Raw genomic sequence first — 17,783 nt, forward strand, 5'->3', positions numbered from 1 at the left:
GGTTGCGACGGCTGCATTTCCGATGGAGGCGGAAATGTTGTAGGCCCGTGTGCTCAGATTTGGGTGCATGTTAAAGAACCCCAGGTGGTCTAAATTTCTGGAGCCTTCCACTACGGCATCTCTCATAATCGTAAGGTGGTTTTTGGATTTTAAACCCTAGAAATCAATCATTTCGCTGTCTGATTTTCCAGACTTTTTACCGCTTACCACAGACTTGGAAGTCACTAAGGACGCCGTCATTTTAGTTTTCGTACCCTGAAACTCATCGCGCCGCCATTTTTCGAACAATGCCTCGAGCGTACCCTCGAAACCACAAATGCCGCAATCCAGCGTACGCCAATCCGTTGCCAGTTATAGCTTAGTGAAACCTGTGGCCACAGCCGCATGGTGCTGTGTACAGCCTGTGCTCCGGCAGTGTGAACAGGTGCATTGTTAACCTATAGTCTGCTGTCAGCATGCTTGCAGACTCTTGGAAGGTGGTTACGCAACAGACCATCTACAACTGTTTTTGCCACGCGAGTTTCGTACTGGAGGTCAAGACGGCTGTCTCGCTCAGAGTGGACAGCATGTGCGATGAACTTCCACCCATGGACGATCTGCATGCTGCCGGTGTTTTGATTCCAGTCGGGATAACCTTTGAGAGCTTTGCTGATGCTGACAAAGACCTTGGCTGTGTGCAGAATTGACCGATGACGAGATAATTTGTGAAGTTATGGAAAATTCCGACGACACCGATATTGAAGAGGCAGCGCCTACACAGCCAACGAGCTTGGGAGATGACGCGAGCACCGACACATTCATTGGTGTACAGCGACAGCATGGCGCTACTTGAAATTAAGGCAGACATCATCGCAGTCAAGTGAAACGCCATGCAAACGAAAATAAGGAACATTTTTTTTTGCCTAAGTGTTCACAAATGCGGTTGCACTGGGCACATCTGTCTCTCTCTACAGTGACTCCCAATAAACGAAACTACTAGGCACATCTGGTTGATCTCCTATATATTTAATGATAAAAGTTTCGGGTAGTCTGGACATTTTTTTTTCCACTTACATTGGTTAAATAAAACTAAAACGAGCAAAAATTCATGAATGGCATAAGTGGCCATGGCAGTCTTGCAACCATGAAACATACCGAAGCTAGCCTAGCCAAGCCAATGCAGCAATCGCACATGTCCGCGGCGACTCCGCGCACGCCAAACAGCAATCGACGTCTTGTCATGAACTTGAAATGCAACCAAAAAAAAAACGGCAGCACAATGCACTTTCGCTCGCAACAAAAGTAAAAATCATTCAAGAACTTGACCGCAATTACCTTTCGAAGACGGATATTGCGAAAAAGTTCAATATTCCCAAGTCCACGCTGTTAAGGATATTCAAGAACAAAGGGAAGATTGAAAAAACTATAAAGCTTGAGAACTTCGCTGCGGACAGAATGCGGATGAAAACAACGCCATACAAAGAAATCGAACTTGTTCTTTTCCTCTGGTTCAAGCAAGCACGAGATGCAACATTCCCGATCAGCGGCCCCATTTTGAAGAGAAGGCCAAAAAGATTGCTACTCGGATTGGGATCGAGGACTTACGGGTGAGCGATGGCTGGCTGAGCCGTTTTAAGAAGCGGTATGGTCTTGTCTTTAGGACAGTTCGGGAGGAAGTGCGGCTGTAAATCGATATATTTGTAGCCACTAGCAACAGGGGAGGTTGCAAGAATTTTTGGTAGCCTACGATCAACGGGGGACGTGTTTAGGGTTAAAATGGCCTTGTTTTACAAAGCACTCCTTACTAAGACACTTGCTTACAAGGGAGAAACCTGTGCGGGAGGAAAGCGAAGCAAAGATCGTATTACGGTGCTAGTAGGTGCCAACATGGACGGTAGCGAAAAGTTAAAAATGTTAGTCGTTGGGAAAACCAAGCACTCACGCTGCTTTAATGGTGTGCGCACGCTGCCTGTCACGTACCACGCGAACGGGAAAGCTTAATTGGCTCAAGCAATCTTCAAGACATAGTTGCGTGAAGAGGATAGAAGATTTATCCAGTAGAACAGGAAGGTTATTTTTACTGTTGATCAATGCCCTGCTCAGGATCAAGTCGATAGACTCAAATCGATCAGCCTAGAGTTCCTGCCCCCAAATGCGACTGCTATCATTCAATCGATGGACCAGGGCATTATTCAAAACTTGAAGGTTCTCTACCGCAGCCAAGTCCTCAAGCAAATGCTTCTTTGTGCAGACAACAAAAAAGATTACTATGTCGACTTGCTCTCAGCTCTTCACATTCTAACCTATGCCTGGGAATGCGTGAAAGTGTCAACTGTGCAAAGGTGCTTACATCGTGCAGGATTTTCAAGACAAGAAGTCCTTCCAGATGACAAAGATAACATTGCCGAGGCTGAGGAGGCTGATATTCTCTCTTCAGCCAGCTGAAGAGGCTGATATTCACTCTTCAGCCAGGTGGCACAGTCTACTCCTTTCATGCGAGTGGACTATGAAACACTCTATGAAAACGTCGCCACATGCCGCGAGAATAGTCTTGAGGAACTTATTGCTGAAGTTCAAGATGAGGACCCGTGCTTAATGGTGCATTCAGACGACGGACCGAATCCCGATGTGGCGGGACGGACGGCGCGTCACGTGACCTCACATCAGCGATTCCCCTCGTCCGCGACTCGTCCGCGGGGCTCGCGGACAGATGACCGCAACCTGTTTCTCACATCGGGATTCTGGCGGGGGAAAGCCGATACTTCAGCAGATTAGCTGGAGGTTTCTGGCAACCAGTACACTTTTCGTCTGCTCGCGGCATGTCCTCCATGGCTCGCGAATAGCTGCATGACTGGTCGGGATCATCTACGCTTGAGCATGGGTTACTTAGTTTCCGGGGGGCTTTGTTCTCAGGTGATTAAATACGCAGAAATCACTTTTGGTGGTTCGGGAAATGTCGCCGCCGTCGTTTGACACGCGAGATTTTTAGCCGTCATGATGGTGAAATATTCTAACTTCTGCAACCAGCGACGTGCCGCTTCTAAAAAAAGGATGGGAGACGCGTTCAGAAGTTCTACAAGTGAGGAACAATGTAGTTGAAAGAACATTGTGCCAGCAACTCTCTTTTCTCCTGAAAGAATAACACTCCTCGTTCATTTGTCACAACACGACAGACATCGCAGTAAAGCGTCGCTTCTTGCGGGCATCCATGTTGAATACTCTCAAACCGGTCTGCTTTCAGCGCGCACAGGTGAGCGCCGAACCTGCTGTCGAGGGTAATCCGGCTGTTTTCTTTTAGGACACCGTCCGTCGTGTGGATGTGCCTGCAGGCGGATCATCCGCGGATTACCAGTCCGCGTCCACGAGAAATCCGGATTCGGTCCGTCGTCTGAATGCACCATATGGGTTGATGAGATGGTGTGTGATCTTGAGCCCATTGCAGTGGCAGACAGTGCAGCAAGAGATGCTGGCATCTTGTTGCAGCGCAACGTTGAACACGATGGTGGCACAGATTTCCTGCCCAGCCTTTCGGCCATGTACTCTTACTTTGTGAAAAAAATGCTTGAACAAAGCCAAGCAAACTGTTATCACCTCCCTTTTTCGGGTCAGTAATATTAGCAGTTTTTTTTTTTCTAATCAACTGTAGTAGTATTGTATATTTCAAAATGTTTTTTTTTTTTCAGTTAGCCACAGTAGGTGCTTTTGAAAGAGTCATATTTCATTCATTTTGTGGGCTTTGCTTGAATTAAACTTCTCATAAATGGAACAAGTTTTCTTGCCCCTTCGAGTTCCATTTAAGAGGAGTCCTCTGTATATATATATTGCCACCTCTTTCTAGTAGTGGGTCGTATGCCAAGGTGAAGGCCCACACCACAGAGAAGAAAGAAGTGCACGTGGGCCCTCGCTCTGGCAAACAAGCCCAACCGACGCGCTTGGTTAGAGCCCTGTTGCTCAGACGTCAGAAAATCTTGTCGACACCCCCTGGAGTGACGTGACAACTGGTGGAGGTGCTGGGTAGGCCCCTCACGGATGTTGCAGACCCCTCCTGGAAGCGGCACCACAAGCCCAGTTCGAGTCAACACTCCCGTTCATCGGACAAGCCGCAGGATCAGGGGATTGCCTCCCGAAGCTGACCCTATAGTTCACACCAGCATGATGAGCACGTCCGTTCAAACCACTCTAACAGGTACGGAAAACCCCCCGGTGACTCGGTACACCCTCGAAAGTCCGCAGGTTCCGACACCGTTTCATGGCACCGAGCTCGAAGACGTCGAGGACTGGTTGGTCGACTTCGAGCGCGTGGCTGCTTTGAACGACTGGAACGACGCGGCCAAACTACGACGTGTGTACTTCTATTTAGAGGATGGAGCACGTACCTGGTACATGAATCACGAGGAACAGATGACATCGTGGCCCGAATTCCGCCGCCGGCTCTTGGATACTTACAGAAGTGCTGATCGCCACGAACGAGCGGAACGAGCGATCCAGGCCCGCATCCAGATGCCCAATGAAACTGTCATGACCTATGTGGAAGATATGACGCGCCTGTTCCGACGAGCCGATCAGAGTATGACAGAAGAAAAGAAGGTGCGTCACCTGATGCGGGGAGTTAAAGAGCAGCTTTTCGCTGGTCTTGTACGGAGCCCTCCGAACACGGTCGCCGAGTTTTTGTCTGAAGCTGTCACGATGGAAAAGATGCTTCAGCATCGATCCACCCTGTATGAGCGGCAAGTGAACACGTCCACTGCTCAAGTTCTAACGAATATTGGGAGCAACACCGAGTGTCTGCGCGACCTTATCCGCTCCATAGTACGCGAGGAGCTGCAAAAGGCTGCCACACCACCATTACCTACGGTGAGTTCCATTGCAAGCATCGTCAAGGACGAGCTGCATCATGCCCTTCGTGACCCTGTGAGTCTGAATAACGCCACACCCGCCCCGGCTGACTACCACCGTCCGACCTATGCAGAAGCCTTGAAACGCCCAGTTTCCTCTTCCCCGCTGTTTGTTCAGGCACCTCCTACGGTTTCACTTCAGTCGGCGCAGCCTCTACGGTACTACGAGAACACACGCACACCGCCACCCCTCGTTTACGCCAGCCCTGTGCATCTTGCGGAACAACCAGCACAATACCTTGACGACAGACGTGCTTCGCCTCTGAAATCTGATGTTTGGCGCACTCCTGATCGCCGACCTTTGTGCTTCCACTGCGGTGAAGCGGACCATTTGTACCGCCAGTGTCCATACCGGCGCCTCGGGCTGCGCGGATTTTCAGTATATTCAGCGCCTCCTCGGTATGGCCAGCCACCCCGGGACATTGAGGACTACCTGGCTCAACAGCGCATGCCGCCGCCTTCTGGACGGCAGTCGCGCTCACCGTCGCCGAGGCGCTTTTCATCTTCGCCACAGCGCCATGCTGGCGCACGGTTCTCCAGTCCCCGCCGGGAAAACTAACGCAAGCGACCCTTGGAGGCGAGGTCGCTGGCAGTCGACGTGCTGAAGACCTCCGATCGACGCTAACAGTAAAGGGTGTAGATTCGACTGAGCGATATGTGCGGCTTTCTCTGGATATACCGGTGCTGATAGATGGCTATGCAGTAGGTGCTTTAGTTGATACCGGGGCTGACTATTCGATACTAAGCGGGAAAATGACCAGACAACTAAAGAAGGTAATCACGCCTTGGCATGGCTCCGTGATTCGAACGGCTGGTGGCCACACCGTCTCTCCGCTTGGAACCTGCACGAGTAGAGTTCGGGTCTGCGGTCATACTTTTGTAGGAAGTTTCCTTGTGCTCCGTGAATGTTCACGCGACGTTATTCTTGGTGTTGACTTCCTGCACGAATATGGAGCTGTCATTGATCTTCAAGAGAATCGCATCACCTTCTCAGCCGACCGAGCAATCGACAAGCAGGACGACCAACAACGTACCGACGTTCTTCGTGTTTCTGCTGAAAGTATAACGCTTCCTCCAAGAGCCAGTGTTATTGTCGACGTCACATGCTGTGGATTGCGAAATGGTGAAGCGATTGCAGAAAGTAATTTTGAACACCTGCTGACTCAAGGTGTTTGTGTGGCTAGGAGTATCATACAGCTACGTGATGGCCGATCTCAACTGCTCGTTACAAATTTCAGCAACGAACACCGACACCTTTTCCGTGGCACTTCGTTAGCGTTTGCAGATGAATTACGAACCATTCCCATCTGCTTCTCGTCGGAAGCAGTGGAGGCCGCCGATACGTCTCTAAACAATATCGATATTAATTCTAACCTCACACCAGAAAACCAGACAGCACTGCGGAAACTCTTGCTTGAATTCAAGTCATGCTTCGCTGCTTCCTCTAAGGTGCGCCAGACTTCGATCACTAGGCACAGAATCATCACTTACGACGACGCCCGCCCAGTACACCAACAGCCTTACCGTGTGTCAGCGAAGGAACGAGAAGCCATTCGTACGCAAGTTCGAGAAATGCTTGACGACGGCGTCATCGAGCCTTCCAACAGTGCGTGGTCCTCTCCGGTCGTCCTAGTCAAGAAGAAAGACGGAACGCTACGTTTTTGCGTCGATTACCGGAAGCTGAACAGCGTGACTAAAAAGGACGTGTACCCGCTGCCACGCATCGACGACTCGTTAGACAGATTACGCCACGCCCACTATTTTTCCTCTTTGGATTTAAAAAGCGGGTACTGGCAGATTGAGGTTGACGAGCGAGACCGCGAGAAAACGGCATTTGTGACCCCTGATGGCCTGTATGAATTTCGAGTCCTTCCTTTTGGTTTGTGCTCAGCGCCCGCAACCTTCCAGCGAATGATGGACACTGTGCTTACTGGTCTGAAGTGGCAAACTTGTCTGGTATACCTTGATGATGTTGTCGTTTTTTCTGAAACCTTCCAGCAACACCTTCACCGCCTCAGGAGTGTGCTACAGGCTATTCAATCAGCAGATCTTACACTCAAACCGCAGAAGTGTCACTTTGGTTATGAAGAGCTCAAATTCCTTGGCCATGTAGTCAATGCGAATGGAGTACGACCCGACCCCGACAAACTTGCCGCTGTAGCCGCGTTTCCGCATCCTACAGACAAAAAGACTGTTCGGCGCTTTCTGGGTTTGTGCGCCTACTATCGACGATTTATTAGAGGGTTTTCGAAGATAGCGGAACCCTTGACTCGCCTTACACGCGACGACACACCGTTTGTATGGGCTACCGAACAACAGGCTGCTTTTGCCGAGCTACGACAGCGGATGCAATCAGCCCCTGTTCTTGCGCATTTTGACGAAGATGCTGACACAGAGGTGCACACTGACGCCAGTAACATCGGCCTCGGCGCAGTGCTCGTCCAGCATCAACACGGCAAAGAAAGAGTCATAGCTTATGCCAGCCGCTCACTGTCCCGTACCGAGGTGAATTACACGACCACAGAGAAAGAGTGTCTCGCAGTAGTGTGGGCGATCACCAAGTTTCGTCCGTACCTCTATGGTCGTCCATTTAAAGTGGTGACGGATCACCATGCCCTCTGCTGGTTGGTAAACATTCGTGATCCCTCTGGACGACTGGCCCGATGGAGCTTGCGTCTACAGGAATTTGATGTTACCATCGTATATAAGTCTGGACGGAAGCATGAAGACGCTGATACGCTGTCACGTGCACCCATACCTTTAGTCAATCAAGAAGAAGAGGACGATGACGGTTTCCTGGGCGCCCTTAGCTCATCTGACTTGAGCAGACGCCAGCGAGAGGATGAAGAGATTCGACCGCTCATCGACTATCTGGAGGGTCATAGCGCCGTTATACCTCGCCATCTATCTCGCGTCATGACATCTTTCTGCCTCCGAGATAATGTCCTGTACAAAAAAAACTCCCGTCCTACGAGCCGCGCTTACCTCCTCGTCGTTCCGAAGGACATGCGGGATGAAGTCCTCTCTGCGTGTCATGACGAGCCCACATCTGGTCATCTAGGTTACTCGCGAACGCTCGCCAGAGTAAGTGAGGCGTACTACTGGCCCGGACTTTCTGCAAGCGTGAAGCAGTACGTTAAAAGCTGTCGCGAATGCCAGCGTCGAAAGTCGCCACCAAGCAAGCCGGCTGGATTACTTCAGCCAATTGATCCACCCCACAAGCCATTTGACCAAGTTGGCATGGACATTCTCGGCCCATTTCCTTTATCGTCTGACGGCAACAAATGGGTCATTGTTGCAACTGACTATTTGACCCGCTATGCTGAGACACAGGCGATACCACGAGCCACGGCTTCTGAGGTAGCACAGTTCTTCATGTGCCACATTGTTCTGCGCCACGGTACTCCATCTACAGTGATAACCGACAGAGGAACAGCGTTCACTGCACAACTTATTGATGAAGTTTTTCGACTAAGTAACACTAGGCATCGAACGACGACTGCTTACCATCCGCAGAGCAATGGCTTAACCGAGCGACTAAATAAGACAGTCACAAACATGATCTCCATGTACATCGACATCCAACACAAAACATGGGATCGCATTTTGCCTTATGTGACGTTCGCTTATAACACCGCCGTTCAAGAAACAACCCGATTTACACCGTTTCGCCTTCTCTACGGCCGCGAAGTTCAGACGATGCTGGATGCGATGCTTCCTTGTGAAGGCGCCGATCAATTAACAACTGACGCAGAAGAATTTGCAGAGCGTGCCGAGGAAACTCGCCAGCTCGCCCGGCTACACATAGGTCAGCAGCAACAGGTTGATGCACGACGTTACAATATGCGTCACAATGACGTATCTTACAGACCGGGAGACCAAGTTTGGATTTGGACCCCTGTTCGACGCCGTGGCCTCTCCGAAAAGTTGCTCAGTAGATACTTCGGTCCGTATAAAGTATTGCGCCGCGTGAGCGACGTAAACTACGAAGTGGTTCCGGACGCTACGTCGTCACGATGGGTACAACGAAAACAACCGACCTCTGACATAGTTCACGTGGTGCGCATGAAGCCCTATTTTGCGCGTTCCTAAAAGACCACTTTTCCTGTGTTTTTTTTTTTATTTGTGCTCAGACAATTGCCTCATCATTGGTGAACTTATCGCGTCTAACATTTCATTATTGGTGCCTTTTTTTTTTCATTGTTTAAACTACTTTGTTTTGTTTTTTTTTTTCAATAACTTTGCAGCATCGGGACGATGCTCTTTTTTTTGTTGTTGAGGGGGAATATTGCCACCTCTTTCTAGTAGTGGGTCGTATGCCAAGGTGAAGGCCCACACCACAGAGAAGAAAGAAGTGCACGTGGGCCCTCGCTCTGGCAAACAAGCCCAACCGACGCGCTTGGTTAGAGCCCTGTTGCTCAGACGTCAGAAAATCTTGTCGACACCCCCTGGAGTGACGTGACAATATACACACACAGGGAACTTTTCAGAGCACCTAAACGATGCATTTCTTGAATTGCAATGGGAACTCTATACTCCGGTCGTGACCATCTCCGTCAACAAAAAAATACCTATTAAAGTGTGTTTTCGCTTGCATTCGTTTTTCCTGACATTTTTGCGGTCCCTTGAGGGTCTGGTATATTGGACATCCACTGTACATATGATTGTGTGCATTCATTTTCTTCTCTGAAGTGGTTATTTTTATGGTTTGTTCCTCGATATGCTGTTTGACCTACTGTAACTGTGCTGCAGGTCTTGGTGGGAGCACAGAGTCCCCTCGGCGGGACTCGCTGGAACGACGCGACGGCACGGCAGCCATGTTGGGTGGCAGTCGGGGCCCCTTTGCTGCAACTCTCGAGTCGGCCTATTCGGCAGCAGGAGGGCCCCTGGGCGCAAAGGGAAGCCAGTTCTATGGGGCGCTCGGCACAGTGGCGGCCTCTCCAGGCCCAGTGGGCATGCTGCCCCAGAGCTTGACACCTCCTCCACCCTCCCTCAATGGGTCCTCGTCCAACCTCAGCTTAGGTGAGCACACACGCAAATTTTTACTTTCCGCAGTACAGTTGTGCTATGCTGTATAACAGAGTAATGGTCCCTGTTGCAGTGCATAATTCTCAATCCATTACATGGTGTTATAATGCAAAAGGAACTGGTTAGCAGTAAAGTATTTGGTAAACTTAGGGGCAGGTGCATGTAGTACATGTTGCAGCAGAAACTCGTTACTGCTACACATTATGATTGCAGTTAGTTAGAGGAAAGGAAAGTTCATTTAATTTCGTTGCCATTCTGATTGCTCAACCAAATTTGTGATGCTTAGATTGTGTTTTATTTTGTCAATTAAGCGCATCTCAAATTCAAAGGTCGACCTATATCCTTTGTGTTTGCAATATTATGATAGATGAGTCATTGGCTTAATATTGCAGCTATGGTTGCAAAAGTGATGTATTGCCATTTCAAGGTTACTAATTCGTGGTGCTGTGCTTATTGGCAATTCAGGAACATTTGGGAGCCGGATGATGTCGGCTGCACCTGGGGCTGAGGCCAAGTACTTGGTGCGAAATGGACCCCTCAGCAGTGTTCTGGGTTCTTCCAATGCACTGGTGCCCGGCCGCACGCTCCAGAGAAAGTGAGTGCCCTTTTTCCTTGCTTGTTTTCACTAAAGTTGCCGACGGCTTTTTTAGACTCCAAAAATTCGAACTTGTTGGATATTTCGCACTTCTTAAATGCACTATGAAGGTTCCCGCAACACTACTTAAATTTTTCAACCAATTTTCATGGGGATTTAAGGCCTCAAAATTTGATTTTCTGGACTTCTAAATCATTCATTTTAGCCATGCCAGTCAATATTCAAACCTGGCATGCTGGATTATGCGCGGGTGGGCTTTTTTGGGCGTTTGATTTTTCAGGTGTTATTGTGCACCTGGTCGTGTTGATGGTGTGTCATGTTTTTGAGCCATCGTGCATGTCACGTTCTCTTCTGTTGTGGTTGCTCAGTAGCGCTCAACTGGTTATTGATTAAAGCACTCGGCTATTTATCCGAAACACGTGGGTTTGATCGCTGCCGCGATGGGTAGCATTTTGAGGGGGGGGGGGGGGCGAGAGCACACTTCATTAAAAAAAATTACTGTCAAACCCCTTTCAATAGGTACTAATATAAAAAACAAACTCGTTAAGAGAGACCAGTGTGCCTATTGCAAAATACGAGTTGATAAGAAAATGTGTACGAGGCGCCCTGTATGATGTGATGTGCGCATGAAAGGTCGGTTGGGCTGGTGCAAAACAGCGCGAATGCGGCGAGTGGCAAAAAGAGAGGAAAAAGACAAACAGTGCACGTGCTAAGAGAAAAGGCCCAGTGGAGACGACAATGAAGAGAGGCACGAGGGAGCGACATCAACAACAGCAGAGCAAAGTGGCCCAATCAGCAGTTGCCACAAAGGTCTGAGGAGCCAATCACTTGTTGACATGGCAACCCAGAGAACTCCAACGGGAAGCCGACGAGTCAACCCGAGAAGGGCCATGACAGTCAGCAAGGGGCGCTTGGTCAGTTAGAGCATAAGCAGGGTAGAGGCAGCTCGCCAGCATCACGGTCGGATTCGCCCTGATTGCCTGGCAGAGGCCAAGAGTCTGAGCGGGTTGCTTCGCTTGACCTCAAGCTTCGACGGTCTTTGGATCCAGCGGGAGGATACCGCAGCCACCAGGTCATGGTTGTGCTTTGCCCAGAGTGCTTGGCTGTGGCTCCTGGTCCGTGCATTCGGGAAGAGTGCCCAACTTCGTCAGCCCGGTCTTCGACGCCTACCCGCTCGGTCGGTGCCTACATCTGAGCGTTGTTTTGATTTTCGACTGGTTCCTCTTACGACGGCATCGCCGTACATTTACCTGCTCGACGTAGACGTCCCTGACCCCTTAGTACTGATACTCACCGGTAAGACTGTTCCGGTTGCAGTTGAACTAGAGTGGTTGACGTGTCTGCTCAGAGTGTTGTACATAGGTTGTCAACTGTTTTGTTACCTTTAGTGCGTATTTTGTGTCCTATGTTCGTGTGTTTTGACAAAGCAAAGGAAACAGAAAACAGCCTTGCCTTTTTTTATTGAGAGTGTTGCTGTCCACGACGCAATGCTTACTTATTCCAAAAAACCCCATTCACACCTTGCTTATCAGAGACATCCCACATAAAAGACAATAATTACTGCCTGGAGCATATAACGGGGTTCAACTGTATTTACGGTGTCTCCAAAGACGACAAGGTAGTGTTCAAAGTTGACAAAAATAGCTTCGCGGCAGTGCTTGAAAGCTATTTAAGAAAGCTAGTTTTGCAGGGATCATTTTCAGAAAGATTTTACAATCGAAAGTAATTTTTGGTTCCAGGTCAACTCCCCCAACTTCATATTACTAAGGCAAAATTGGCCGTTTTATAGTCGTCTAAATAGAGTAGTTTTGTTTGCTTTATGCCATGGATCCACCACGCCTCGATTCTTGGATACCTGAGACATCATTATGGAGGACGTTTCGGTTGTTGTGCAGATATTTGCGACTTCAACCGTCTACGATGTAGCCAGAAATGAAATTTTCAGAAATTTTACTTTGTGTAATAGGCGCACCCCTAACTTTGGATCGGATTTTCTGAAAGAAGAAAAGTGTGCCAATTATGCGAATAAATATGGTACTCTGCTCTCTTGTACCCTGCGTGACATTTCTGTCAAGATAAGGCAGAGCTTATTTTCCTGGATCTTGTAGGTGTCATTTCAACTACAGTCGAATCTCATTAATTCGAACATGCTTAATTTGAACTTCCGGTTAATTCGAACTCACGATGAGGTCCCGTCAAAGCTATGAGTATTTCAATTGGTGAAATCGCCGGTAATTCGAATGTCCAAGCACTTGCCACAGTTAATTCGAACATACCGTGCTCCGAAAATGCTCTCAGCACCCCGCCCAATCTTGCGGCGGCGCTACTGACACCTCAACGCTGCGCGCGAAGGAAAGTAAAAGGAAAGAAAAGGCTGCGGTGAACTGTTTGCTCTCTCTCAAATGCTGATTTGCGACGCGCCTGTGCCACACTTTTCCCTTTTCCACCCCTGCCACGTAAAAACCCTTCTCCTTCCAACGCCACGCGCAAAGAGAGAGAAAAAAAGTTGTTGCGGAATATTGGTTCATCTCAAATGTCGACCTGCTTCTCTCCGCGTGGAGACGCTCTTCCTTTCTTGTCACGTGCTAGCCACGCTGCGGCTTTGGCGCAGAGGGTAGTAGCGGAGATGCAGTCTTCGTTGTCGCCTTTAGAGTGTGTCGGCGCTAGACGTTGCCGCGCACAACTTCTCTTGCCAGGAGAAGGCTGAAGCCGAAGTAAACATGCTTTGCAAGCTGCGTGCTAAATTGATTGACTCGCTGCAAGGCAAACGTGTGCAGATGCGCATCACCGTTTACTTCAAATAATGATGGATGACCTGTGATTTGTGAATAAATGTAAGTCTTCTGAAACTTCCCCATCGTGTGTTAGCTCAATACACATGTGCCACTGCATGGGGAGCTCTCCATTTACTTAGCTTTCATTAATTCGAACTTCGTTCAATTCGAACAAATTTTCGGGTCCCTTCGAGTTCGAATTATCGAGATTCGACTGTACCGTGAAATTTCAAGCAAGCTCCTACCTGTTACACTTCTGGGTGCTACCTTTTGCCATATGCCGTATACAGGTAAACCCCTTCATAAGAGGCATGCTTCGGGTGGCAATTCTTGTCTTTTATATGAAGTCTCTTAAATAGTAGGGTACCTTGTAAGTTCTTTCTTATCAACCTGTATTTTACTGTTGGCACACTGGTGTCTGTTATACCCATTTGTCTCTTTTAAAGGGGTTTGACTGTATAGCATGTTAAAAACCTTAAAGGTCCCCTAAACCACCCTGCAGTCGAAGTTTTGTTGAGGTAAGGTAGTTGTGCTCGACTTTACAACGAACACGTAGCCGTGAGAATTTTCGAAACGGTGCTGTAATAGTGGAGTTACACGCGTTAGATGATCGAAACACGACTATCGCTTATTTCCCTCTTTCCTACGCTACCCTCTTCCAAAACCGCTTGGCCTCTCCTCGCTAAGTCAGCTGAGTGTTTCTCCTCACCTCGCGTGGCATGCGACACCGCTGACGCGCTGTTCGAAACAGTGTCTACTTCCAGTTGCCGCAATCCACCACTCCGATGCCCCAGCTCGCTGTCAACTGTGTTGTGTGTGTCATCTGGGTGCGTGTGTCATCTGGGTGCACTGATCGTTGACTAAACGCTGTTGCTGTCTGGCCGTTACAGGCCGCAGATGTCGATTCGCAAGCGGCAACACAACCACGAACAGCAAGGTGCGCGCGAACAGCTGTTTGCAAAGTGACCTGAGGTTGCAAAGTGACCGTTCGGCCACTCGCAAGCATCGAAAGTGGTGACGTCATCGAGTTTCACTGGTGATGTCACACATGTCAGTGGCGGGAGTGGCGGGGACCGGAAAGGAGAAGCTATTGTTTATTTTAAATTGTAGCACGCCCGCTACCTGTAGCGCTGCGGCGTGTAACATCGTTGATTGCGACGGCATTCTGTACGCGATGCGCTTGTTTACTTGAAATGTTTGGAGAAATATTGGAGGGGGTTTAGGGGCCCTTTAAGGGGGATGTGGCCACAATTCTCACACATGCGCACACACATGCACACACACGCAGGCACGCAAGTTTTATTTAGGGACAGGCAGCAAGAAAATCTGTGATCTTCACTTGTCGCCGTGGTGGCCTTGCCGTGACGACAGCATCTTTGAAGTCGGTGAGGCCGCGAGCCAGCCGGTACAATGGGCTATGCTTCTTGGGAAAGCCTCGCATGACAGTTACAGCACGCGCAGTTTCGGATAACCAGGGGCCGTTGTCCACTTCGACATCGCTCTCCTCCTCACTTCGGCTTGAATTGGGACGAGGTGCGACGGCGGCAACATTGTCGACGGTCGGAAAAGTCCAGAGAAGTAACAACGTCGCTGTCCACATCTCGGAAAGTGCCAAAGTTCAACTTTTCTACTCCCTCTCCTTGCCGCTCGAGCACCTCAACAAGGAGGCTCTCGCGTTCTTCGGTGTCCTCACCATCCTCGATGTCTTCGTTTCCTTCCTCTGGCATCTTGAATTGTGCTCGCGCGAAACAGTTCCATATCGTTGCAGGCTGTACCTGCATCTATGAGTGCGCAAGCAGGTGTATAGCACCCAGAAGGTCTATCGTGTACGTTTTATCACTCTCCATGGCGAGCAATATCCTTCGCAACAGATTTTTGCGGTAAATCTGCTTGACACTGCGTATGGTGCCCTGATCGAGGGGCTGGGCGAGCGCTGTCGTGTTGGGCTGCAAAAACAACAGCTTAATAGCCGACAGGTTACCCACATCGACATGCCCCGACGCATTGTCGAGTACGGTGAGTATGCTCCTTTTCTTTGCAGCAAAACGGCGATCCAGCTGGCGCCAGTACTCTTCGAACAGCTGGGCTGTCATCCAGGCTTTTTTGTTGTGCTTGTAAACAACGCCAGATGGCAGCCGAGCGCCTTTGAAGCACCACAGGTTTCCATACTTGCCAATGACCATCAGTGGCAGTTTCTTACTACCCATTATATTTATGCCAAAAGCGACTGGTATGCGATTTTTGGCGTGTTTCTCGCCGGTGCACTTCTCATTCTTAAATGCCAATGTCCTGTTTGGAAGCAGGCAATAAAAAAGTGCCGTCTCATCAAAATTAAAAATTTCGGCGGCATCGTAGGCTGTCAAGGCTTCCTGCAAAACAGTGTCCTGCCATTTAACAGCGCCTTCTTTGTCTGCTGCAGCAGCCTTACCACATACAGCCTTTCCCACGATCCCATAGCGGGCTTTAAGCCGTGACAACCAGCCGTTGCTGCAAGCGAAATGGGGGAAGTTCAGCTGATCTGCGAAAGTTTGCGCTATTTCGGTTGATAGTGGTCCGCTAGCCGACAGGCTCATGCTCTGCGCCTTTTTCAACCAAAGCAGCAGGGCCTTTTCAACTTCGGGATAAGCAGAGTATCTGATGCGGCACCTCTTCAAATTGCTGCCTGTGCCACCCGTCAACTTTTCGCGAGTGTTCCAAATTCCACACACATTCGTCAGCAGCAAGTTCTTTTCGTGGGCTACCGCTGATTTCTTGGCCCCATTTTCAATGGTGTGAATGATAGTTTTTATTTTACACTTCAGACTTGGTACTTCGGCATAATAAGAAGTTTTTGTGTGCAAAGTCAATCGCACCCTTTGTGCACAACACAATTTTAAAAAAAAACTCGACACGCCGCACAAGAAGAACATGGATAACGCAACACCACCACACCGCTGCCACGATCAACACTGCGGAAAAGTGAGGACTAAACACCGAATGAAGAAACGTGCTCAGCCTGATAGAGGAAGAGCTGGCCTGACTCTGTGCTGTTGAGCTGTTCAGAATACGTACTTGGCTTGGATTGAAAATTCGCCCCCCTACCGGGAGCAGCAACCGAGAGTTCCTGGGTAACCAAAAACCGATCTCGAAGGCCATGCTTTTGCACGATGCGATTGACAACAGTCGTATGCGCAGAAAATACGTCAATGTGGCCATGTTTTGACGTCACTATCGCAGGCTGTTGTAGTGCGATCGTCACGGCTAGTGTATCGAACATCTGCGAGCACGAAATTTCGCCGATTTTTGGCCTTGCATGGATAACGAGAATGAAAATATTACTTACTAACCGTATGTAACACCAAAAGCGACTACGGCTTAAGCGGTCAGCCAATACATGGGGTTCAATGGAGATTGGGCAGAGGATTCTTTGCGACTATGTATAAACCGCAGTTGCACATTAAGCGGATACGTATTAAGAGGTTTGACTGAGATACGTATTAAGAGGTTTGACTGTACCCTAAAATTTTTAAAATAGATGCCGTAGTGGGTGTCAAGCAAGTGTGCTTGCAGGAGTTGCCCAATGAGTGTTTAGAAACGACTCTGAAAGGCTGTCCGCTCTTCAAGCTTTCGCTGGGACTGTGATGCGCCATCTGCGCAGGCCTGGATTTTTTTTTTTTTTTACGATAATTAGTGCATGAGTTCTGATGCAATACATGCAGTTTTTTTTTTTTTTCACAATACATAGAGTTTTTTTTTTAATAACATCCTTATCAGGATGTTATTTGTAAACAAAAAAACTTAAAAGGAATAGACCATTTTTTATAATGTCGTCTTGTGTAGTGTTCTTTTGAGTAAAAATCGAAACCACTTGGACCTTCCTAGCATATTTTGTTACTATGCTAGGTTCTTCATCAGCAGGCTATGTCATCAGTTTATGTAACATAGTATAATTTGAAAACTACTCGAGATACCGCAATGAAACTTCATATACAGTGCAGACCACTTATAACGCAACAGCTTTTAGTGTGGGACCAGTTATTATGTGGTTTTTTCTGACCACCGATATGTCACTCGTAGAACTCAAACGCATAGGTGGACCGTTTATTGCGGACGCGTGGAGAAGAATACCGGTTATAACGCGGTCTTTTTTAGGCCCGCGGCCATAAAATCAGCGAAAGGAGCCCACTTTCCCGCTGAGGTGGCACGTTTGGAGTAGGAGCAGGCTGGAATGCGCGAGTGGAGGCCAGCCGCGAAAAAGCAAACATAGCGGAGGAGAAGGGAAGCTACAGTAGGGAGGAAGAGAGAGACCTTGAAAGGAGGAGGGAGAATGTTTTCGGAGTGCGAGAGAGACAGAAGGCAGTGGTGGCGGTAGCATACTTTTTTTTTTTTTTTTCAAGACGATAATATTTCTTGAAGACCTTCGACGCAAAAATTTTGGTCCATTTCTTCTGTACATTTGTCTCTTTGTCCACTCAACGGCACCCGGTACTTGAAACGGCTGACCCCATCCACAGCTCCCAGCAATTTTGCTCA

At 48.8% G+C, this 17,783-nt stretch overlaps 1 protein-coding gene across 4 annotated transcripts in view; it reads left to right on the forward strand.

The window, feature by feature from the left end:
* LOC119170295 (pumilio homolog 1) overlaps window positions 1–17,783 on the forward strand; it is a 105,710-nt gene that overhangs the window by 75,050 nt on the left and 12,877 nt on the right. For all 4 annotated transcript variants that reach the window (XM_037421425.2, XM_075877222.1, XM_075877225.1 and 1 more), the window contains 2 exons: window positions 9,627–9,896; window positions 10,368–10,497. In XM_037421425.2, the coding sequence (XP_037277322.2) occupies window positions 9,627–9,896; window positions 10,368–10,497 (400 nt within the window). The remainder of the gene's footprint in view (window positions 1–9,626; window positions 9,897–10,367; window positions 10,498–17,783) is intronic.

This window comes from Rhipicephalus microplus, chromosome 2 (assembly GCF_043290135.1).
Source record: "Rhipicephalus microplus isolate Deutch F79 chromosome 2, USDA_Rmic, whole genome shotgun sequence".
In the NCBI taxonomy this organism is placed as follows: Eukaryota; Metazoa; Arthropoda; class Arachnida; order Ixodida; family Ixodidae; genus Rhipicephalus; species Rhipicephalus microplus.